General features: G+C 42.9%; 1 protein-coding gene across 2 annotated transcripts in view; it reads right to left on the bottom strand.

The window, feature by feature from the left end:
* Positions 1 to 3,207: 3,207 nt before the first annotated feature.
* NUP93 (nucleoporin 93) overlaps positions 3,208 to 24,383 on the bottom strand; it is a 144,982-nt gene continuing 123,806 nt past the window's right edge. For both annotated transcript variants that reach the window (XM_032231363.1, XM_032231362.1), the window contains exons 13-22: positions 23,213 to 23,404; positions 18,729 to 18,855; positions 18,547 to 18,619; positions 17,147 to 17,191; positions 13,405 to 13,521; positions 10,960 to 11,078; positions 9,729 to 9,846; positions 7,080 to 7,163; positions 4,524 to 4,652; positions 3,208 to 3,481 (exon numbers count right to left, since the gene is read on the bottom strand). In XM_032231363.1, coding sequence (XP_032087254.1) covers positions 3,371 to 3,481; positions 4,524 to 4,652; positions 7,080 to 7,163; positions 9,729 to 9,846; positions 10,960 to 11,078; positions 13,405 to 13,521; positions 17,147 to 17,191; positions 18,547 to 18,619; positions 18,729 to 18,855; positions 23,213 to 23,404 — 1,115 coding nt within the window. In that variant the 3' untranslated portion in view covers positions 3,208 to 3,370. The remainder of the gene's footprint in view (positions 3,482 to 4,523; positions 4,653 to 7,079; positions 7,164 to 9,728; positions 9,847 to 10,959; positions 11,079 to 13,404; positions 13,522 to 17,146; positions 17,192 to 18,546; positions 18,620 to 18,728; positions 18,856 to 23,212; positions 23,405 to 24,383) is intronic.

The following is a 24,383-nucleotide window of genomic DNA, read 5'->3' as shown; positions in this document are numbered from 1 at the left end:
TTTTGAAGATCAGATCTTCAACAATCCTTTTAACGTAATTTTATCTTGATTGGAATTTGCACTTTTATTTGTTTTAGAGATATTTTACGTGTTGGCATTTTAATATTTTAATACTGTAAGCTGCCCGGAGCTTGTTTCATTACAAGATGGGTGGCACATAAATTGAATAAAGAAATACATTTAAAAAAACAAAAACAAAAACCAACCTTCCCTCCTCCATTTTCTTTCTCACCGGTTCCCCACCCCAGTTATCTAAGACGTGCAAAGCCATCATTGTTCTAAGTTAAGAGTTCCTCTTGTTTGGGAGGTATTCTTCTGAAGGAAGGATGAAGAAGTACTGGAGCTTTCTTGATGTCGTTGCCAGCCCATTCGGCAAAATCTGGGCCGATCTAAATGCCGTCGACGTTTCCTCCTCTTCAGACGGAGGAAGGAAGTAACAGCCCTTCTGCTTCCAGGACTCAAGAGGTGACTTTGGAGCGAATCATCCGCATGTCGGTGACGGTTTTGTGCAAGTGGTATGATGCGACCCTGGTGTAGTGAAATAGCCGGATAGTAAGATGCACTTTTTGTCGGCCTGATTCACAACACCAGCTGCAGCAACAATACCAGGAGGTCAGCCTGGAGCTTCTGGCTTCTCATCTGCTTTGAAGAACTGAGCTTGTTCCAGGATAAATCACAATTAAAAAGAACCCCCCCCTCCCATCCAACCCCCCCTGCCCCCCCCCCAAATCAAGCATTTCTCTAGGATGATTCTATTTATCAGCTGCACAATCTCCCTACGCAAAACTAGATTCCTCTCTGGGTCTTGGGGTTGGACTAGAGCAAGAGTCTCCAACCTTGGCAACTTTAAGACTTGTGGACTTCAACTCCCAGAAGACTTCAACTCCCAGCTTCACTGGCTGAGGAAGTCTGGGAGCTGAAGTCCACAAGTCTTAAAGTTGTCAAGGTTGGAGACCCCTGGACTAGAGGACCTCCAAAGTCCCTTCCCTCCCTATGAATCTTGAGGAAACATCAGAAAGAGAACAGAGAAACAAAACTATCAGATACTAAAACCAAGAACCCTCAACAGGAAGATCTCATTTGCACAAATAGCTTATTTTTAACCAACTATTAGTGAATAATAGAAATAAATACTCCTAAACTCTCAATATTTAAATTTCCAGAGAGGAGGAGACACTCTTGAGCATTTCCTTTCCTTCTTTCTCTTGATTCAACATAAATGCTTCAACACACCTTCCTCCGCTAGTGATCTGCAAATGAATTGGACGGAACAGCTGGAAATTCTCTTAAGTTGGGTTCCTCACAGAAAATAGGACAAAATACCATATTTTTCAGAGTATAAGACACACCTTAGTTTTTGGGGAGGAAAATAAGAAAAAAAAAATTCTGCCTCTGTCTACCAGCATCCACGGTATTCATCTGGCTAGCGTTCTGTCAGTGTGTGAGAAAGTTGAAGGCTGTTTGGAAACACACAGTATTTGCTGTGTGAGCAACAAGGAAGGAGACAGCCAGGAGCCTGGGCGTGGCTTGTTCTGTACTAAAGCTGCATGCTGTGCTGATATCTGAAACTAAAATTGAAAGTGAAACTTCTCTGCTGAACTACTCTGTTGGAAAACCTGCTTTTGGTATTGTATATTTACTTCATGTGTTATATAAAGAGAAGTGATTGAATCCTGCTGAATCAGCTACTTGTGTCTGCTTTCTGAATGTGATTGCTGCTGCAAACTCTGACACCTCCTTGCAGCAAATGGCAAACAGCCAGGTGAGCATATTCAGCACATTATTGCAGCCTGATTCAGCATGAGCAGCTGATTGGCGGGTGGGTCGGCCTCCCTGAATACCCCCAATCAGCTGTTCCAGGCTGCAGGGATTGCCACAGACCTTCGCCCCCTCGGTGCCTCGTGTTTTTGGCTACATTCAATATATAAGACCCACCCAAATTTTTACTTTCTTTTAGGGAAGAAAAAAGTGAGTCATACTCCGAAAAATACAGTAAGTGTGTGTGTGGATCCATGGAAGGACCCCCAAAAGTCAGTTCATGGCTGTGCAACTGCCCATTTTTTGTACGCATATATTTATTTGCGAATTATTTCTTCCTGCCCCTGAAAGTTCACTCAAAATTAGAGTTAACCTAGAAATAATATTTTATTCTAAGAACTACATCTCTATATTGCTGTATAGGGCTTGCATCTGGGAATAATTAATATGACGATTAAAGGAGTGTGATATTCAGTATTACTTACATTTTTAAAATACTGATTCTTTTAATAGTGATATTAGGCTTCTTGGTTGCAGTCTAAACTGAGAAATCCTTAGGAATAGCTACAGTCTCAGTCACAAATCTCTTAAACAAGCAAAGAGGCGCTACAAGCTAACTTCATTCTCTACTTATCCCACATGTATAGCGGTGTTTAATTCCCATTATTTACCTTTAATTAATCAAATAGCATTTTTAACTTAGTAATGGTTATAACGGTTAAATATTTAGTTCCAGTTCTGCTTGCTTTTCTCCCAACCTGATTGGAAAAGTGTTTCATTGGACAGATTTAGAGATGTACTGTTACTCTTAGGAATTATGTAAAAAAATTATGCCAATTGTTTTCAATCACATTACCATCACAACTCTCTCCCAGCCGCCCAAGATCATACTGAAATTTAACAACCAACCATGAATAAATCTAGTATTATTTACCTTCATATGTTTTTTTAAAGGACGTAAACATAGTGGAAATTATACTCCCCAAAAAACAGGTTAAAAATCCTATCTTCTTCACAATGTCAGTCTTATGTATAGGGCTTTGAGCCATCCAGGGGAAAGAAAAATGACCATAAATTTAAGGATCTATTTCCCCCAAATATGCTAAGGCAGTTGCTAAATTTCCACCACACATTAATCCATAGATTACCCGTTTCCATGTAGCCCAGAGGATTGGGCAACCCAACCATTATGTACATTACATTGGGTTGACTTTGACAAACAAGAATCAACTGTCAATGACCTGGAATGGAGGCAGTCACGGGAGGCAGGGAGGGGCCATTAATCTTCCAGGGAATAAAATAAGGACATAGTACCTGCTTCCTCTGGTCATAACTTAAAAAAGATCTTCCCCGTTTCCCTCCAAAAGAAGAGTTTGAAAAGTGAAACAAATAAATGAGAGAACGTAAGAAAAACGTGCAAAATAAAACAAGGTATCCGTAAAGCAAATACATAAATCCAAAGAAATTTATTGCAGTTGACAAAAAAAGGCATACAAAAAGAAAAGGAAAGGAAAGGAAAACGAACAAAAATTAAATTGGGAGGCTCATCACCATCACCCTTCCAAAGTGTGCACAAAAGAAACCTCTACCGCCAGCTGGCTTCCCTGCCCAGCTAGTTCATGAGGACTTCCATCTGCACTAGGCGAGCGTTGGTGTCCCCTGATGTTCTGTAGGGGATCATCCCGGCGAAGGTGATGAGTGCCCGAGCTTGAGATCGGAGTTGCTAAGGGGCATCAAAAGAAGGGGGGAAAATTAGCCAGGTCTGGGGAGAGAGAAAGATAGCTTGGGATAGGCCAATGGTGGGAATCAAAATTTTTTGCTCCTGGTTCTGCAGCAGTAGCTTGGTAGGCTTGGTAGGGGAAGGTTAGTGCAAAATCCCCATTCCCTCCTCACTGCAGAACATGGATGTCAAACTCGCATCATCACAGCAGCTTCATATGACATATTACAACTCCCCCCCCCTTTCGCTAAACCAGGCAGGGGCGTGGCCAGCGCAGGACTCATCCGGCCCGCTGGCCATGAGTTTGACAGCCCTGTTGTAGGAAAACAAATGGCAGAACCTAGGGTGGAGTTAAAAGAGGAATCAGGCTAGAATCCCTACGTAGTTATAAGTGAACTAATTCCAACTTCCCTTGAATTCCATTGAGCCTTATCTAACTCCAAGCAGTTGCTAACTGTCAGTTGGGAACATTTCAGTGCATAGGCAAGACTAGCAATAAATCTGTTTAACTGGGTCTTCAGATCTGGTCTTTTGCACCTGACCCATCTGTGTTTAACGTCCATTAGAAAGAAGTAAGGCCAGGTAGGTGGCAAGCTAACATGTCAATGGATTTGTTTGGACCTTGTTCAGTTCTGACTGAAGGAGCTTCTTGGATGAGAAGCAAAACGTCTTTAAGGGAAAAAAATTAAGGAAGCCCAGTCGCCTCTCGAAAAAGCACCATTGGGTTAGTGGTCTGCATGTGTACGCATGCATTAAAATGCATGTGGCAAGAAATATGCAAAGCACACCTCTCCTGTGGAGAAAAGGTATCCACAGAAAGAAGATAGGGATCATCTAGTCATTGGACTCCAAATTTCTTCCTAGCTATTAAATTTCCAGGATAGCCTTGGGCAAACCTCTCTTGGCCACATTCTCCTCGTGCGGAAGAAGTTTCTCTAGTCAAGTAATTGCAAAGGTCAGCTTTGCACAGCACTGAAAAGCAGATTTTTATAATCACTACTACTCTGAAGGTGACCTTGTCTACTAAGGGGAAAAAAGAACTTACCGAATCTCGGTCCTCAATGACTCGGGTGGGCCGAGCGGGAGTGGCTGGACTGGCACATTTCAACCTCTTGTACTGGGTAAACAAGATATTCATCGTGGCAAGGAGGACCTCGGACAAATTGTGCCTGATCTAAGAAAAGTAAGAGGGGAAGAAAAAACAAGCAGAATGAAAAAGAGATAGAGAGAGAAAGAGACAAAGGCCATGCTGGTTTGATCCTAGAGAGTGTCAGGTTCCAAAGGATTAAGGAAAACAACCGAACACAGAGACGGTTTGAAAATGCAGCTTATCTCCTCCGGCACGAACTGACCAACAAAGCACTAAGGCAATGAATAAATTCTCAGAGCTGACATCCGGTGCTCCCCACCACCTTTTAGACTTTATTTGATATTTAGGCTAAATACTACCCACCCCTGCGCGTGGCACACCCATCACTTCGTGACCTGGAGTGGAAACCATCACCCGGCAGTCAGTGATGGAGAGTTAGGGAGAGTTCTCAGCTGGACAGCTGGCTTGCTTGTGGAGGAGGGAGATCTCCAGTTGGTAAGCACAATTCCCAGCAGCTCCCACAGTTCCCTCCCCCCCCCCCCAATGGCAGCTCCGGGCCTGTGGGCTTCCCAGAGCTGACAGAGAGATTGTTGAGGTGGATTGTTTCAAATTGTTCTTGGGGTTTCCTTTGGTGGCAACTAACTTCAGGAACGAAGGGATTCGGGTGTGGAAAGTTGTGAGTTACAACTGATAGCCAGGGGTCAAACATGTGGGGCTTCAAACGGTCTGCCAATTCTAGCCTCCTACATCTCCTCTCCCCTTAACAAACCAAGTTTTCAAAAAGGCGCAGTGTTGTGATTTTCTGGGCCAATTTTAGTCTGTTATGGGGCTTTAAGAACGGGAATAGAAGCAGTATGCATTCATTCACTTTTCCCAAAAAAGAAAAAAATGTGAAAAACAAAAAAAGAGGAGAAAAATGCAAACAAATTGCCCTCCAATGAGATCTCCACCTTACTATCATTACCTCTGCACCTTTCTAAAAATTTGAGAGGTTGATTGGTGACCCCCACACACTCCCCAAATATTTTAGTTTGCGGTTTTATCCCTAAGCATCTTTCTTGTTCCCCTTTTCAGCCAATATGACAATGGTGAACCGCATGACCTTGACAACAGTGGAGTGGATGCTCAAAACTCAAAATGTTTTTTGAGTTCAAAATGCTCCTCAGAAATTACCTTTCCCATTTTAACAGAAGTATTGTTGGATGCGGATGTTACTGATTGATCAATATTTAAAATCTCTAAAATTGCCTATCCTGAATAGCAGTAGCAATAGTACTTAGATTTATATGCTGCTTCATAGCCCTCTCTAAGCAGTTTACAGAGTCAGCCTATTGCCCCCAACAATCCTAGTCCTCATTTTACCGACCTCGGAAGGACGAGAGGCTGAGTCAACCTTGAGCCTGGTAGGATTTGAACTGCCAAATTGCAGGCAGCTGACAATCAGCAGAATTAGCCTTTCACACTGCACTCTAACCACTGCGCCACTGTGGCTCATAATGACAGTACCTGTGTAACTTCCCTAACTCTGTTTTTGTTTTTTTCTTGCATGGATAGTTTGACATGATTTTTGGAAAACTGGAGAACGATGGCAGTAGAAAGGTAACTTCTCGTATAGATCTCTGCCCTTGTTTTGAATAGCCCAACGACACTGAATGTTCAGTATAAGGCCAAAATATTATTTTCTTAATTTTTTTTAATTTTTAATTTAAAACAAATACATCATCCTTCTTTACATGCTATAGAAAGTGTATCAGTTGGTTACAAAAAAAACCTTTCGTGCATCTCTTCCACAGTCAACAAACATAATTCATATTAATTTAAGTATTTAACTCAAATATTCATACATGTCACCATCATTATACCTCCATTTTCATTTGACTATAATTGTTTAAACGTCCTTCATCATAAAATATACCAAAGTTTAATACATAACCACATACTGGCCTTTCAATTACTATTTCTAAAATCCTCCACGAACACTAAATCTTTATGTCCTGTTCTAGCTAAACATCAATAATATTTAATAACAAAGTTTTCTAATCCTCCTTTCCAAATCACTGTTTAAAGTTTACATCCAGTTTCCTTATGTTATACCTATATCTATATATGCATTGTTATTGGCCAAAATATTATTGAATTGTATGTCAGAAATGAAAGAATGCGCAGTGGGCTTTCTGCTATTAATTTTAAAAAAAAATTAAAAACAAATTTAAAATACAGGCAGCTGGCAGTCAGCAGAAATAGCCTGCAGTACTGCACTCTAACCATCGCGCCACCGTGGTGAACCACTTTGCGCCTACAATATTTCTGGAACTGCAATGGGACATCGATCAGAACAACTGATTTGAGCCTGGCGTGCGTCAGATTCAAAGGGGTGGGTTTTTTTTGCATGCTGTTTAAGTAACAAAACTGGGCAGTAGCATCGGTCATCATTTCCACAGTCCAAGAACCTCAATGTTAAGACAGATTCAGACAGAAAAGAGGAAGGGACAGAACGCGCTACTTGCTTACTTCATCACTGAAATGCCTGAAGGCTGCGACTCGCTCCTCCACGTACTCCTGACTCAGTGGAACTAATTTTAGCTGTTCGATGATCTGCAGAGAAAGATGCATAGATAAGGTACGATCAATACACGTAGAAAGAACGATACACTATGGGTATAACAGCTACTCCTCCATTCACCTCCATTTATTTATTTAACTTCTAGGCTGCCCATCTGGCTTACAGTTATCTCTAAGCGTCTTACAACCAATAAAAGCAACAGGATAAAACATTTTATAGACAGATGAATGTTCTATTCAGTAATCTCAAAGGTGCTTTTTTCAGGAGGCAACTGGACTTTCTTTTTTTTTCTTTTGAAGTTGTTTTGCTTCTCATCCAAGAAGCTTCTTCGGCTCTGACTGGATGGTGGGGAATGGAAGGATTTATATTCCTTGCAGACAGCTGGTCATTTGCATCCTTTTAGAGAAACACTTGGAGGCTTATCTGTGTCCTCAGATAGGGGAATGGAAGGATTTATATTCCTTGCAGAATACAATTTATAATCCTTCCATTCCCCACTATCCTGTCAGAGCTGAAGAAGCTTCTTGGATGAGAAGCGAAACATCTTCAAAAGAAAAAAAACAAGAAAGTCCAGTTGCCTCCTGAAAAAGCCCCTTTGGGACAACCATAGCCTGGATGGCAGAGAATCTTTATAGACATTTAGCTATACAATTTGGGATGAACACCCTTGGAATGGTGTGGGAGTATGAACAGATTTCCAGAATAATTGCATACTGCAGGAACCATTTGCACCACTCAGGTGACCCTGAGGACACAGATAAACCTCCAAGTGGCCTCAATGACCCTATAAAAGGATGCAAACGACCAGCTGTCTGCAAGGAATATAAATCCTTCCATTCCCCACCATCCAGTCAGAGCTGAAGAAGCTTCTTGGATGAGAAGCGAAAAATATTCAAAGAAAAACAATAAAGTCCAGTTGCCTCCTGAAAAAGCACCTTTGGGACAATCATGACCAGGAGAACGGAGAATCTCTACAGACTTCTATTCAGTAACTATAGATCCAGTTTAAAGCAAGGATTGTTACCCCACAATGTTCTCGAGATCCACCTGCTACTTCTCCGGTTTATTGTTGCTACAACTAGCCTCGCAGCGTGACGTGACCTGAGCCTGTCGGTTTTGACTACAACTGGAATGAGCAGGAATCGGAAACGGGAAAATTTGCTGTAAATACGTCTCTCCAAACCACAAAGCAACAGTTGCTCTGTGAGCTCTTGACTGGCTCTTGGTTCAGAGCAGGAAAGGGGCAACAGTCAATCCCCTTCCCTGTGGCCTCTGTATCTCCAAACCATGCCAATGAGAAGGTACAATCTTCATGTTATGTAGCATTGTTAGAGAAGGGGAGAAAACCCCTGCACTGCAAACCTAACTACTGTGTGTGCAGGTAGGTAGGTAGGTAGGTAGGTACCAGTGGTGGGTTACAGCCGGTATGCCCCGGTACGGGCGTACCGGTGCCTGCTGGGAGCACCAGGTACCGTTCCGGTACGGTGTTTCAGAAGGCCCGCGTGCCCGCTCTCCTTACCTGTATTTTACCCAACCGGGCCATTTGCGGATGCGCACACAGCATACGGTGCCTGTGCAACGCTCCGCCAAGCAGCTGGAGCGTCGCAGGGCAGTGGTGTGCATGCATGTGCAGCGGACACCAGGCTCCATCGTAGCATATCGGTTGCGACGGGATTCGGAACCCACCACTGGCAGATACCCTGTTTCCCCTAAAAAAAGACCTCCCAGATAAGCTGAGCGCAGGCGCTAAAATAAGCCCTCCCCCTGAAAATAAGCCCTTCCCGAAAATATTGCAACACAGCAGCAGCCATGAAGTAACCACGCTTGCAGCCTCCTGCATCTCAAAAATAATAAGACCTCCCCGAAAATAAGGCCAAGCACTTATTTCGGGGGGGGGGGGGTTTCAAAAGAAAATAAGACCCTGTCCTATTTTGGGGAAAACATGGTAGGTAGGTAGAGGTAGAGATAGGCTAGCAGAGTCACCATAATGTTATGACTATTTCATGTCAAGCTTAAATATATAAAATATTGTAATTTAAAACTTTGCTGTGGTCTCCTTGTTTTGTTGTTGTTGTTGTTGTTTTATTTGTGCTCGCTAAATCCCCTGCAATTTTTTTTAAAAAAAATATTTTTCCTAAGCCCTCCATTCACCTGACTCTGGATATCATATAACACTCCCCCTCTCTAATCTGTGGCTTAGTTTCAAAACTGAGAAATAACTATGAAAAAATCAAGACAACCGATTGCAAAATCCGATTAAAGCTAAAAAAAAAAAAAAAAACCACACACACATTGCAACGCCATCCTACTCAAATCGAGAATCTTTAAAAGGCTAAATTAAAACACAAAATAGGCAGAGGAATTGTCGGAATTCTGCTAACAGCCGCCACCACCTGCCCAGTGTCTCTTAATGCCATTTTAAGGTTATTTGATCCATTTCTATGGGCTGCTTCAGTTGAGACCAAAGCAAGAATGGTTAGCAAATGGCCACTTTCTCTAGTGTAAAATTCAGTCATCTCTATTTGGAGGTTAAAGTATTAGACTCATAATCAACTAAAGTTGTACAGTTTCGGAGACAAAAAGGTGAGGAAGCTTACATCAAAGGCCCGATCAATGTGGCCAGCATGATACTCGTCAAAAAACGTGATCAGGTCTAACAGAAGGTAGAACGTTGAGTCAACTGGCTTCTTGGTGCTTATTCCTTGGGCTTTATATCTGCAACAAATGGAAAGCAGACAAGCCATTAAAACTTTGGGAATGAGGATTACCTAAATTGGATAAATGGGATAGATATTAAAGGTAAAGGTTCCCCTAACATATATGTGCTAGTTGTTCCTGACTCTAGGGCGCAGTGCTCATCTCCATTTCAAAGCCGAAGAGCCAGTGCTGTCCAAAGACATCTCTGTGGTCATGTGGCCAGCATGACTAAACACTGAAGGTGCACGGAATGCTATTACCTTCCCACCAAAGGTGGTTCCTATTTTTCTACTTGCATTTTTCACATGCTTTCGAACTGCTAGGTTGGCAGAAACTGGGATAAATAATGGGAGCTCACTCCGTTACGCGGTGCTAGGGATTCGAACAGCGGAACTGCTGACCTTCTGATTGACAAGCTCAGCGTCTTAGCCACTGAGCCACCGCATGAAATTATTAATACTATTATTGTGAATTGGATGAATATAAAAAAAATGGATAAGAAATCAAGCACAAAAGAGAAGAGATATTAGACCTTTTCCTTTTATGTATGTGTAAATAATATAATGAGGATTATATAAATTTGATGAATGGAATGGAGACTATTAACAATTAGCGTGAATTGGATCAATATGAATGAGAACTTAGTCAAATTTGTTTATATAAAACATACATGAAGATAGAGATAAAGATGAGGAGTTAGGCATTTCTTGTTTATGTATGTTTGAACAATGTAATGAGGATTACTTCAATTTGATCAATGGGGTAGAGATTACTAGTACTGTTATTGTGAATTGGACTAATATGAATGATAGAACCAATTCTGTTCACACACAATACGGATGTATATATATTTTAAAATAGTAATAATTATAATTAGATAGATGATAGATAGATAGATAGATAGATAGATAGATAGATAGATAGATAGATAGATAGATAGATAGATAGCCTAGATCAGAATAGACCCATCCCTAAAACACAGGAACATATCTGCTATTTTAACTCCGTGCGTGACCTCTGGCTGCATAATCCAAGGCTTCTCCCAAGCTTCAGTGTACCAAGGTCAGAAGAAACCTGGCTAATCTGGCATGGGCAGGAATTCTCAAGCCCCCCCCCAGGCCAGTCACTTACCTCTCAGCAATGGCATGCGCCATGTTCTTCAGCCTTTCCTTGTTGGATTGGGGAGCGCTGACCTGAGACACGATGGGGCTTAGCAGCTTGTTCATCAGCTCAAGGACCTTGTCGGCGTTCTGAGGGAGGCACAAAGAGAGAAAGGGGGCATTGCAGGACCGAGTCAGGAGGCCTTTTGGAAGAAATCATGAGGGGTGGGGGAGGAAGGGGGAGAAGGGCGGGCTCTGGGTCAACCGAGAGTGGCAGCAGTGAGCACAGTCAGCAAAAAGCTTAAGAGAAGCCTCATGCTTTATATCTACAACAAAGTAAAAGCAGATCTGCCATTAAACCTTCTGGAAGGCTTCACAGCTTTTTGCTACTTCTTTTTTAATAATCTTTATTACCATATTTTTCAGAGCATAAGACGCACCGGAATATAAAACGTACCAAGATTTTGAAGAGGCAACTTTAAAAAAAAAATGTTTTTGCACTCTGCAGACCTCCCAAAAGCGGCCTATTTTTTTGTGAAAATGGGCCCACCCACCCCCCCAAAAAGGGGCATGAATAGCATTTAGGAGGCTTGTAGAGTGCTCCTGGCTGGAGGGGCAAAATTGAGCCAAAAACGGCCCATTTTTCACTCATTTCTGCCCTCCTAGCACCCAGGAGCACTCTGGAAGCCTCCTAAAGGCTATGCACAGGCATTTTGGTGAAGGGGGCGGGGTTTCAGGGGGCAAAAAAATGCTGTATTCGGTGTATAAGACCCACTCAGATTTTCAGCCTCTTTTTTGAGGGGAAAAGGTGTGTCTTATACTCCAAAAAATATGGTAGTTTATAAAGTAGCACGCAAAGAAAATACAAAAGTAAAACAACAGGAGAAATAGGGAAGGGAAAAAGGAAGAGAAAAGCCAGGGAAAGATGAAGGGAAAAAAGAAAGAAAAGGTCTTATGACTTCTGACTCCCTTCGGGGCAGTAGAAGAAGGCATTAACATCAAACCTCAACTTTTTACTTTTAGATAATAGTTTAAACCAGGGGTGTCAAACTCAAGGCCTGGGGCCTGGATCCCACCTGCTGGGTGCTTAGATCTGGCCTGCGGGGCCGCCCTGGAAACAGCAATGGACCGGCCCCTGGTGATTCTGCCAGTGAAAACAGAGCTAGGGAGGGCTGCGGATGCCCTCCCGAGCTCCGGTTTCACTGGCAGAGGGTTGCAGGAGGCTGTCGCAGCCTAAAATGGAGCTCGGAAGCCCGTTTTCGCTGGTAGAGTGACGTTGAGTGATGTTGAGCTGGCCACGCCCACCCCGGCCCCTCGAGATCAAACACAACCCTGATGCGACCCTCAATGAAATCGAGTTTGACACCCCTAACCATTTCTTTAACAACAACAAATCTATCTAACCGGTAACACCCAAAATCAAAGTTTCATTTTTTTCCCCCACCTCAAGCACAAAGTCCAGAAGTGGTTTCCAAGTAGAAGTAAAAGTGTTTGTATTTTTTTTTCTTTGATCAGAACAATCAATTTAGACATCTCTGCTAACTCCATCACAACCTGATGGGTGTTTAGAGGTAGTCCTTGACTTACAATAGTTCACAGTGACCATTCGAAGTTACTGAAAAAAGTGACTTATGACCATTTTTCCACACTTACAGCCTCTCCATGGTCACATGATCAAAATTCAGATGCTCGGCAACTGACTCCTATTTATGACTGTTGCAGTGTGCCGGGGTTCATGTGAGCCCCTTTTGCGACCTTCTGACAAGCAAAGTCAATGGGGAAGTGAGATTCACTTTACAACCGAGTTACACTTAACAACTGCAGTGATTCACCTCACAACTGTGGCAAGAAAGGCCATAAAACGGGGCAAAATTCACTTAACAAATGTTTCGCTTAGCAACAGAAATGTTGGATTCCATTGTCATAGTAAGTCAAGGACTATTTGTATTTGTATCCTGTATTTAGGTAAAATGAGGACCCAGATTGTTTGGGGCAATATGCTGACATTGTAAACTGCTTAGAGAGGGCTGTAAAGCACTGTGAAGTGGTATATAAGTCTAAGTGCTATTGCTATTCCTATCCAATGGGTGTTTTTGTCATTTGCAGTCAGAAAATGGCAAAAAAATATATTGCCAATTGTGATCTTGTGGCTACAGGATGCTGCAATCAATTGTAAATGCCAGCAAAAGTTGGAAGGGACCTTGTAGGTCATCTAGTTCAACACCCCACCCAAACAGGAGACCTTCCATCATTTCTGACAGATTGCAGTCCAATCTCTTCTTGAAAACCTCCTGTGATGAAGCGCCCACAACTTCTGAATGCAACTTCTGTTCCTTTGGTGGAAACAGAAATAATTTATCCTTATTTCTAGGTTGAATCCCTCCTTGATCAGTCTAAGTGCTACGGCCTTTTATTATTTTCACTAACAACGCAAGGCAACGGACATATCCAACGCATTTTTGAAACCCCACTTTACCTTGGCAAGGTCGTAAAGTTTGGCGGCTTCTTCAAACAATCCTTTGCTTTCTGCCACGGAGGCCACTTTGTTAATAATTGGTTTGGTGTCTCGAGTAAACTTGTCAATAACTCCAGTCTGATGAAAGATGACAAATTAAAAAAAAAGGTGAGATAAAATATTTGGAAAACCGAATAGTGTCAGGCCCAGCCCAAGAACGATAGAGAACAATCCAGTCAACTATTTACTAGCTATAGTAAGAATCTTGCCAGACTAAACCTTGACTGCTCTCACCCAAACAGAGATACCCTGAGAGATTCTAGAGCAGTGATGGCTAACCTTTTTGCCATCGCATGCCAAAAGCGGGGGAGTGTACGGGCGTCATGCAGGCATGTTCCCCCCTCCCCCCATTTTTGGCACACAATGGCACGGTGGACCCATTTTTCACTCTCCCCAGGCTCTAGACTCTAGCCCTTTCTAGGAGCCTGGAGAGGGTGAAAAAGGCCCTCCCCACCCCCAGAGGCCAGAAATGGCCCATTTGCCAACTTGCTGTCGGACCGAAAGGCCCGTTTTTCACTCTCCCCCGGCTCCAGAGACTTTCTAGGAGCCTGGGGAGGGTGAAAAAGGCCTTCCCCAACACCCCCCCCCCCCGAGGCCCTCCGGAGGCCAAAAACAGCCTGTTTCCCAAGTTCTGGTGAGCTGAGCTCGCATGCCCACCAAAAGCGGCTTTCCATATTCTCTTCCTTTGTCTTGATCCAGTTCCGGGCTTTGCTGCCTCATTTGTCCCCCACTCCACCCCTTCTTGGAATGTGCTTCCTCTTTCTGGGAAAGTGGGGGGGGGGTCTCCCACCCCCAGTCTGGGAACCGGCACCATTCCACAAGGACATGCAGGATGCAGGCAGTGCACAAACCCACCAAATCCCACCCAAGTCCCTGGAGCCCAAAGGTTTGGGGGCCAATGCTATAGTTCATCACACTGCCCGCCCCCCACTTCGTAGACACATTCCATCAGAATGGTGATCAATTCCTGAACTCTCTATAGCTAGTGATTTCAAGTACACCTAATTTTTTGTTGTTGCAATTCTTTCATCTCTTATTTATAGGTTGTATACACAGCTAGATAAGACTGCAATTAAAGATATTCCGAGATGATAAGTGAATGATTAGATAAGGTAAAGTTTCCCCTCACACATATGTGCTAGTCATTCCTGACTCTAGGGGGCAGTGCTCATCTCTGTTTCAAAGCCGAAGAACCAGCGCTCTCCGAAGATGTCTCCGTGGTCATGTGGCCGGCATGACTAAACGCCAAAGACACACAGAACGCTGTTACCTTCCCACCAAAGGTGGTTACTATTTTTCTACTTGCATTTTTTACGTGCTTTTGAACTGCTAGGTTGGCAGAAGCTGGGACAAGTAACAGGAGCTCACTCCGTTACGCAGCGCTAGGGATTTGAACCAGCGAACTGCTAACCTTTCTGACTGAAATCCTCAGCGTCTTACCCCTAGCCACCATGTCTCTAGGTCCCACAAATAATAGATAACATTGAAGCTAAATAAAATGATTTTCTGATTAAAGTGGTCACCGTAGGAAGTCTAACTTCAGCTGACATTTGAACGCATTTCCCGTTACGAAAGATGTAAAGATGAATAATGCATCTGCCATGTTGCAAAAAAAAACCAAAAAAACCCATTATATATTTTAAGCTGTCTGCTCCTTCTTGTTGCTACAGAGTTGGTAAACTCTGAAGTTTTCACCGATTCATCTGAATGCTGGCTTTGCTCAAATCGCTCTCCCAAAAAAGGTTTTTCCAAGTTATTAATATTCATAGTGAGCCAAAACATGCTAAAACATCTCAAGGTTTTTGTCTCAAAAGAGATTCCTGGTTTCCAACAGTATGTGAGAACATTTGTGAACATTTATTTTCATTTATTTTCTCCTTTGGTGTATTTTGCTATAAACAACATATATCCTCTAATTCAATTTAAACATAGAGAGCATTTCTTTCAATTTTTCTACAATTAACAATATACTATAATTTTTTGTTTCTTAATTAATTACATAACAATAACAATCATACTTGATCTACTAATGTAACTCTTTTCCCTTTTTTTCCTCTTTTAACCATTTTCTCTTGGGCTCTCAAAAATTCCACTTTTAATTCTTTTTCTTTTTCTCCCCCTATCTCCTAACTTCTTCTTTTTCTTTTTCCTATTTTTGTGTCAACCGGACGGGGCTTCAAATGGGCCATGTGACTAACTGTTTGAGAAAAGGGGGGAAACTTTTTATTTTTAATCAGGTTAAAACAGTGGGAATATTCAGTGTCGGTTTTCACCTGTATGCGCCAGTATGTCTAATAAACCAATTCTTTCAGCAACCTACTTGCCTTGGAGTTCTGTTCATTACGGATGTATTACTTGGCATCCTGACGTTCCCAATGTCTTTTTTTTAGCTTGAGATGTTGGAGGGGATCCTTCCTGAGCTTCTTTCTCTGCCCAGCTGCAGGTTCCCCTGCCCCCTTATTGGATCATTCCCTAGGCAACATCCCTATCCCCTCCTTTGGTCCCAAGGCCATTCCTACATGCCATTACATCCTGACCCTTCCCGGCCCTGCCTTCCCCAGATGACCTAAAACTGTCACAGCAAGAGCTGAATCTTCCTTAACTAGCAATTTAAAATGGCTCTCTGCATGCAAAATGAGAAGCTGTGCCAGGCTTCATATCTGACTCAGAAGGAGAGCTCCGGAAATGCACAGGGATGGCAGCGGAATTTATCTGCAACTGATTAAACAGGGAAACACGAAACATGCGGTGTTCATGAACCGCCGATGCCCCAACAGAAACCTGCATGTTTACGGGTTGGGTCGATTCACACGTGGAATGAAATAGGATCAATTTGTTCCAAATATGGAATGAAGTGTACAATTTAAACAACTGCGGTGTCAAAGTGGGAACAGTGCAGTGTTCTGACCTAGGCTTCCCCAGCAGCACGAAGCCGAATCCTTGTCCTGATAAACCCTTTTTATTTAATTCACAGTGAATTCCTCTCCAGCAAAGTCTTCTCTCTCCCACAGTCTTTCAAGTTAGTTCACAATTACCGACCTTTATCAGGCTTGGAGATATCTTTCTGCTGCCATAATACTTGGCAAGAATGCGGGAATGAGCTAATTGTCTCCTGCAAACTCCACTCCCCTTTCGCTCCTCTTTTCTTTCCTCTGGGAGGGGCCATCCGCCATCCACCTGTGGCTTTACTCCCAAGTTGACCCTTGATCCTTAGCTGTTGCCTTCATCTGGCAACTCTGTGCATGAGCACACTGGGAACAGGCTCCAGCTGTTCTTCTGCCTCACTGATGTCTGACTCCGAAGGCAGCTGATAACTGTTGGACGGCCCTGGCCCCCTCTCTGCCTCTGACACAGAGACCTCATCCAAGCCTTCCCCAGACTCCAGGACTGGCCCATGTTCCTCCCCAAGCTCCTCACTATCCAAATCTGCTGCCAGCTCTGCTGGCCGCTGGTGGGCCACAACATGCAGTCCATCCAAAAGTAATAATAGACAAATGGCATTTCCAATTCTTAAATACTTCAATAGAGGGATACAAGCTTATCTTGTTTTTAAAACAAATACTGTTTTTAAACTAACAGCAGAAAGCCCACTGCCTATTCTTTCATTTCTGACATACAATTCAATAATATTTTGGCCTTAAACTAAACATTCAGTGTCATTGGGCTATTGAAAACAAAGGAAGAGATCTATATAAGAAGTTACCTTTCTACTGCCATCGTTCTCCAGTTTTCCAAGAATCATGTCAAACTTTCCATGCAAGAAAAAAAACAAAAACAGAGTTAGGGGAGTTATACAGGTACTCCTATTATGAGCCATGGTAGTGCAGTGGTTAGAGTGCAGTGCTACTTCTGCTGACTGCCAGCTGACTGCACTTTGGCAGTTCGAATCTCACCGGCTCAGGGTGGACTCAGCCTCCCATCCTTCCGAGGTGGGTAAAAATGAGAACCCAGATTGTTGGGGGCAAATAGGCTGACTCTGTAAACTGCTTAGAGAGGGCTATAAAGCACTGTGAAGCGGTATACAAGTGTTATTGCTATTATGAATGATCCAGATTTTAATGGATACAGGCAGTCCTCTGACAAATTGCTGACCAACAGTTTGAAGTTACGACCGATCCACCAAAACTTACTTATGACATGCTCCCCAAATTATGGCTGCTGAAGCACCTTTGTTGTCATTCGCCCTTATCAGTGACCACAGGGACCCTGAAGCGGCCACACCCCACCAGGTATGATCCATCTCTCAACATGCATTCTAAATAGAGAATGGGGGTGGGGGGTGGGAATGCACCCTATGCATGTCCCAAATGAGCTTTTTCAGGAGGCAACTGGACTTTCTAGTTTTTTCTTTGAAGACCTTTCGCTTCTTATCTAAGAAGGTTCTTCAGATCTGACAGGATGGTTGGGAATGGAAGGATGTATATTCCTTGAAGATAGCTGGTCATTTGCATCCTTTTAGAGGGTCGTTGAGGCCACTTGGAGGTTTATCTCTGTCCTCAGGGTCACCTGAGCGGCGCTCCTGGTTCCTGCAGTCTGCAGTTTTTTGGAAATCTGTTCATACACCCACCCCATGAACAGATTCCACCAGCAGCAGCAACCCCGCAAAACTGCCGACTACAGGAATCATTTGCACCACTCAGGTGACTCTGAGGATACAGATAAAACTTCCAAGTGGCTTCAAGGACCCTCTAAAAGGATGCAAATGACCATCTAACTGCAAGGAATATAAATCCTTCCCTTCCCCACCATCCAGTCAGAGCTGAAGAAGCTTCTTGGATGAGAAGTGAAATGTCTTCAAAGAAAAAAACAAGGAAGTCCAGTTGCCTCTTGAAAAAAGCACCTTTGGGGCAACCATGACCTGGATGGTTGAGAATCTTTACAGACTTCTATTTTTGTTTTGCTTTTAGTATTGCTGTTGATTTTATTGCTTTTGTTTGTGGTACTATGACCGTCATAAAGATGGCAATTGTGAAACATGGAAAAAAAAAATCCGGGGATTTCTGGACCCAGCAAGAGAGTCTCAAGTGCAGAGTAGGCCCCTCTTATGAAAAGCAGGAATTCCAACCTAACAGGAGGAAAGTCACCAGATGGCCCCTTGCCTACCTCTCGGCTCTCGATCACCAGCTCGCTCACACAACGCAGGAACATGTTTTCACCTTGGCTGTCCTTCTCATTCCTAAAACAAGGACCACAAAGCGGTCAGCACCGTGGATCCCACTTCACAGTTGCAGCCATTCAAACCAGGCACCCTTCCCCACTTTCGCTTAAGTAGGGCAGGAACCAACCTGAGGAAATAGAAGTACTGCAAAGCTTCCCGGGGGTCCGTCGACTCGAACTTGCGGGTATACAACATCAGGAGCCGGACAAAATTCAGGCGCCGGGTGGCTGGAGGGCCTCCAGCTTCATGGCTCACTGAAACGGGAATGAGACAAATATCATGCAATGGCGCCGTTTTGTTCAAGAAGGAACGATGGCTATCCAGAAGGACAAAAATCTACATTGACAAGCAACCCGCTTCCAGTTCCCAGACATTCAGAATACAAAGATTGAAAACCTTTCCAAAGGTCTCTAACCAACAACCTATGACGAGAAAAGCTACTGGGAAGAGAGTAAGACAAGAAATTCTAACATTGTTGTTTTCATGCCCCCGTCGGAGCCTGGGTTTGTGGAGAAGGACAAGCCAGACCTGGAGCCGAGGGAGGTCAAGGGGGCAGCTTTGTGTCAGGGTTCCAAATAGCATCCAAAATTAAATCAGATTCCAAGGCAAAGTATTGCTAAAAGTTCCAATTTATTAAGAGAGCCACGTTGGCACATTTGGGAAAACCCAAATCTAAAAGCTTCCCGGTTTTCCCCACCCAGTTGAAAGTTCACAACCTTGCCCCCACACCCACCAGCCCATCCCATGGTCCAATCTTCCCCTGCCATGCTGGCAGTTCCACCCATCTAGTTCCGCTCAGGTGCAGAGGTGCAAAGACAAAGGATGACCTTGGCTTTCTAGAAAGAATTTTGTTATGGCTACATCGCATCTAACTACGTACAATCCCCATTCCCATTTTCCCACAATAGAAAAGGCATAGTAGAATAACAGAGTTGGAAGGGACCTTGTAGGTCTTCCAGTCCAACCCCCCACCTAAGCAGGAGACCCTACACTATTTCTGATGGATGTACAATGTCTTCTTGAAAGCCTCCAGTGATGAAGCTCCCACAACTTCTGCTATTCCATGGGTTGATTGTTCTCACTGTCAGAAGATTTCTCCTTATTTCTAGGTTGAATCTCTCCTTGTTTAGTTTCTATCCATTATTCCTTGTCTGGCCTTGGAAAATAACTTGACACCCCCCCCCCTCCTTTCTATGGCAGACCCTCAAATATTGGAACACTGCTACATTGTCACCCCGGGTCCTTTTTTTCATTAAACTAGCCATGCCCAGTTCCTGCAACCATTCTCCATGTGTTTTAGCCTCCAGTCCCGTAATCATCATAATATATCTTGGCTGCCATTTGTATTTAATATCTTTTCTGTCACACTTGTAATACTGCACCCAGTTCTGGTCACTACAATAGAAAGAAATGTTGAGATCCTGGAAAGTGTGCAAAGAGCAACAAAAATGATAAGGGTTCTGGAGGCTAAACTGCACAATGAATGGTTGAAGGAACAAGGTCTATCTTAGTCTATTGAAGAGAAGGATTAGCAGTGACATGATAGCAATCTTCTAGTACTTGGGGGGCTGTCACAAAAGAGGGCACTTCTCTAGGGCACCAGAGGGTATGGCAGGAAATACCAGGTGAAGAGAGAGATCCAAACTACAGGTAAGGAGAAATTTTCGGACAGTGAGAAACTAATCAATGGAGTAGCATGCTTCCCAGAAGTGTGGGTCAGTGGTGAAATTTATTTATTTTTACTACCAGTTCTGTGGGCGTGGCTTGGTTGGCATGGCAGAGGAAGGGTACTGCAAAATCCCCATTCCCACCTTTCTGTTAAAATATTTTTATATCTAATGATATTTTTTGTACTACTAATATTTGGATGTGTCAGTGCTTCCATTGTTGAAAGCCACATTGGTATTTCTAAATAGTATTTCCCTTTCACTCTTTCCCATATTGTGAGCAATCCATTCCTTACATAATGCCTTTGAAAATAGCCATGTGCCTTGCTTTTACCATACCACAAAAATACATGCCAACCTAGCTGCAAATCGTGTTAATAATCTTGTATTACTCAGTAGAATCCATTCTTTCAACCAAGCTAACCCCGCTGCTTGATAATACAATTCCCAATTTGGTAATCCAAATCCACCTCGAATTCTTGCATCTTGCAACATTTCTTAGGTCCTCCAGAACCTGTCAGAACCTGCTGGATTTCACCTCTGTCATGGGTGCTCTATCACTGGAGGTTTTCAAAAACAAACTGGATAATCATTCAACAGAGATGGTATAACTCCTGCCTTGAAGTTGGGACTGGACTAGTAAGACCGCCAAGGTACCTTCCAACCCTGTGGTTCTATGTTTTTATATTGTGTTTTAACTGTTTAACCATTCTTTGCCACCCAGAATTACTGGTTTGAGATGGAAGGCTATACAAATTGTATGAATGAATGAATGAATGAATGAATGAATGAATGAATGAATGAATGAATGAATGAATGAATGAATGAATAGAACCAGAAGAGTAACAATAATATCTAGTTGCATTGGTTGTGACATGTCAATCTAACCTCCAGCTACTGATAAAATAGGGGAGGAGGACCTTTCAACATTTTAGACTTTTTTTAAAGGTTTCGAATACCAAACACGAATTAATTCCTTGAAGGAAGAGAAAGAGGGAGGGAGGCAAGGATTCTTAGATTTTTATGATATCTGAGCTGAAGGTTCATATTTTCTCTCCCGCATATGAAAGCAGGACAATAAGCTCAATCTCCTGGTGTTCATTTATTTTTCTCGGCTGTTGATCTGGCTGCCTTCCACCATGTGGTGACAGTCACCAGAACTGGGGAACTTTTATAACTGCAACAGCTGTTAATGGGATTAACCCAGGAAACAGAAAACAAAACTTTCATTGAGAGACAATAATAATACACTGTGGTTACCAAAAGGCCACTGCATCGTACTTCTTAGGGCTGCTTTCAGCAAGCCCAAGAAAAGAACAAAAACACTGGTCTATGAATTGTTCCCACCAATTACTTTGTGGGCAGCTACTCTGAATAACCCAGGGTCACGCTTCTAAAATAAAATAAATGCTGATAAGAGAGGAGTATCATTGGAAGAGATATATCATGCCAAATTGTGACATTATTTTATCCTTCAAAAAGGGATGGTTGGCCTAATCTTATTAACTTATCAAATTAAGGTACATTGAGCTTTGTTTTATTTAGAAAAAAATGAAAAAAAATGTAGTGGAAACTCAACATTTTGTGCCAAATGTTGACGTTTGGAATTTTGACAGGTATACAGCATGTTACCTGTCAGCTACTTACCTGTGCAACGTGACATTATGAATAAGCCATTCCACACCCTTCGTGCAACTGTCATGAGGTCATAAGGAATCCCTTTCAGACCCTGGAATGCTGGTGGTCCACTTAAAAGGAAGCTATTCATCTGTCTAATTCAGAGTTTCTCAACCTTGGCAGCTTGAAGATTTCTGGACTTCAACTCCCAGAATTCCCCAGCCAGAATGCCCTTTGCTGACTGGGGAACTATGGGAGTTGAAGTCTACACATCCTCAGGTGGCCAACATTGCAAAATGCTGGTCAAATTATTTTAAAGTACACTACTTTTCGGAGTGTGAGACGCACTTCACCCCTCCTAAAAGTGGGTGAAAATTGCAGTGTGTCTTATGCACCAAATGTTGCTGAAGACCTGCCCACTCCCGGCCCCAATCCTTTTCAGCCTCTGCTCATTGCATTTTCAGCCTCCATGCACCCCATTTCTGGCCTCCATGCATCACATTTTCAGCCGGTTCCAGGCAGTGGGGATCAGCAGCGGTGAATGGGCTGCAGCAATGGTGAGTGGGCCACGGCAAACAGGCCGTGTCGAACTGGCCACGGCAGCAGCAAGCAGGTTGCAGCGGCTAATGGATGGTGGCGAATGGGCCACAGAGGCAATGAACAAGGTGCAGCAAATGGGTCAGAAGAATACTGGATGGATGCTAGAAGGCAAAGGCAAATTTTTGTTTCTTGTTTTCCTCCCCAAAATAGATAAGTGCGTCTTATACTCCAAAAAATACGGTATCTCTCTCTTATTATGTGTCATGTGTGTCTCACATGTCAGTCTATCTGTCAGGACTGTAGCCATGTTCCTTTTGGATATTTGGCCTGCTACACTTCTATTCTACTATGCTGTTTCTATAGTGGGGAATTGGGAGGGGGGATAGTACGGAGTAGAATGTTATGTAGCCAAAACAAAATTCCTTTATAGAAAGCCAAGATCATCCTTTGTCTTGACATCTCTGCACTTGACTGGAACTGGATGGGTGGAACTGCCAGCATGGCAGTGGGAGATTGGACCATGTGATGGACTTGTGGGTGTGGGGGGGAAGATCATGAACTTTTAACTTGGGTGGGGAAAACTGAGAAGCTTTCAGATTCAGGTTTCCCCAGATGTGCCAGCACAGCTCTCTTAATAAATTGGAACTTTGAGCAGTACTTTGCCTTGGACTCTGGTTTAATTTTGGATGCTATCTGGAACGCTGACACTATCGTTCAGATGGCTCATCCGATCTTTATTCCCCGAAGGATCCCAACACTGCGTTGAACACAGACCAACAAAACTTACAGAGTTGTGCGCTCTGCCCAGAAGATTTCAGCAACAGCTTCAATTCAAAGAGAACCAAGGCCACATGCACAGCGTGGCAACGCAAACGTTCAGTACGGAAAAGGAAAGCGATGGCTGCTTCAAACTGGGCCGTGAGGAACAAGACTTGGAAGTAGAGGAAGGGCTGCTGGTTCACGGCAAAATGCGATTCGCCTGAAGGGAAAAAAGCACAAGGGAAGGATGATTTCACAGCTGATCTTCAAGGATGCAGGGGTCCCTTGTCCAAAAACAGATCGGGAAAGCAGAAATGTTGCTCAATGGTTTATTTTATTGGTAGAGGTCATCCTTGACTGATGACCACATTTTATCTCAGAGCTTCTGTTTCTAAGCCAAACATTTCTGAAGTGATTTTTTTTGCCCCACTTTACAACCTTTTTTGCCACGGTTGTTAAGTGAATCACTGCAGTTGTTAAGTTAGTAACTCGGTTGTTAAGGGAATGTGGCTTTCCCCTTCACTTTGCTTGTCAGAAAGTCGCAAAAGGAGACCACCTGACCCCGGGATACCGCAATCGTCATAAATACAGACCAGTTGCCAAGCATCCGAATTTTGACCAGGGAGATGCTGCAACGGTCGTAAGTATGAGAAACAGTCATCAGCCACCTTTTTTTTCCAGTGTCATCATAACTTCAAACAGTCACTAGATGAATGGAATACCTATGTTCTGGTTTTCTTTTCCTTTTTATTTATTTTTTTAAACATAAATATCATATTTGCAACATTTCTACATCGTTCAGCATCCATTATACTCCTATACATATAGGTACATATATATACCTCTATCTATCTATCTATCTATCTATCTATCTATCTATCTATCTATCTATCTATCTATCATCTATCCATCCATCCATCCATGCATCCATCCATCCATCCATCCATCCAATATGTCTGTCTATCTATGTTATGTCTGTCTGTGTCTGTCTGTCTGTCTCTCTCTCTCTATCATCTATCTATCTATCTATCTATCTATCTATCTATCTATCTATCTATCTATCTATCTATCATCTATCTATCTATCTATCTATCTATCATCTATCTATCTTATGTGTCTGTCTCTCTGTCTGTCTTTCTATCTATCTATCAATCATATGTCTGTGTCTGTCTATCTATCTATCTAATATGTCTGTCTGT

This window comes from Thamnophis elegans, chromosome 14, assembly GCF_009769535.1.
Source record: "Thamnophis elegans isolate rThaEle1 chromosome 14, rThaEle1.pri, whole genome shotgun sequence".
Lineage (NCBI taxonomy): Eukaryota > Metazoa > Chordata > Lepidosauria > Squamata > Colubridae > Thamnophis > Thamnophis elegans.
This window is presented reverse-complemented; position numbering and strand designations above follow the sequence as displayed.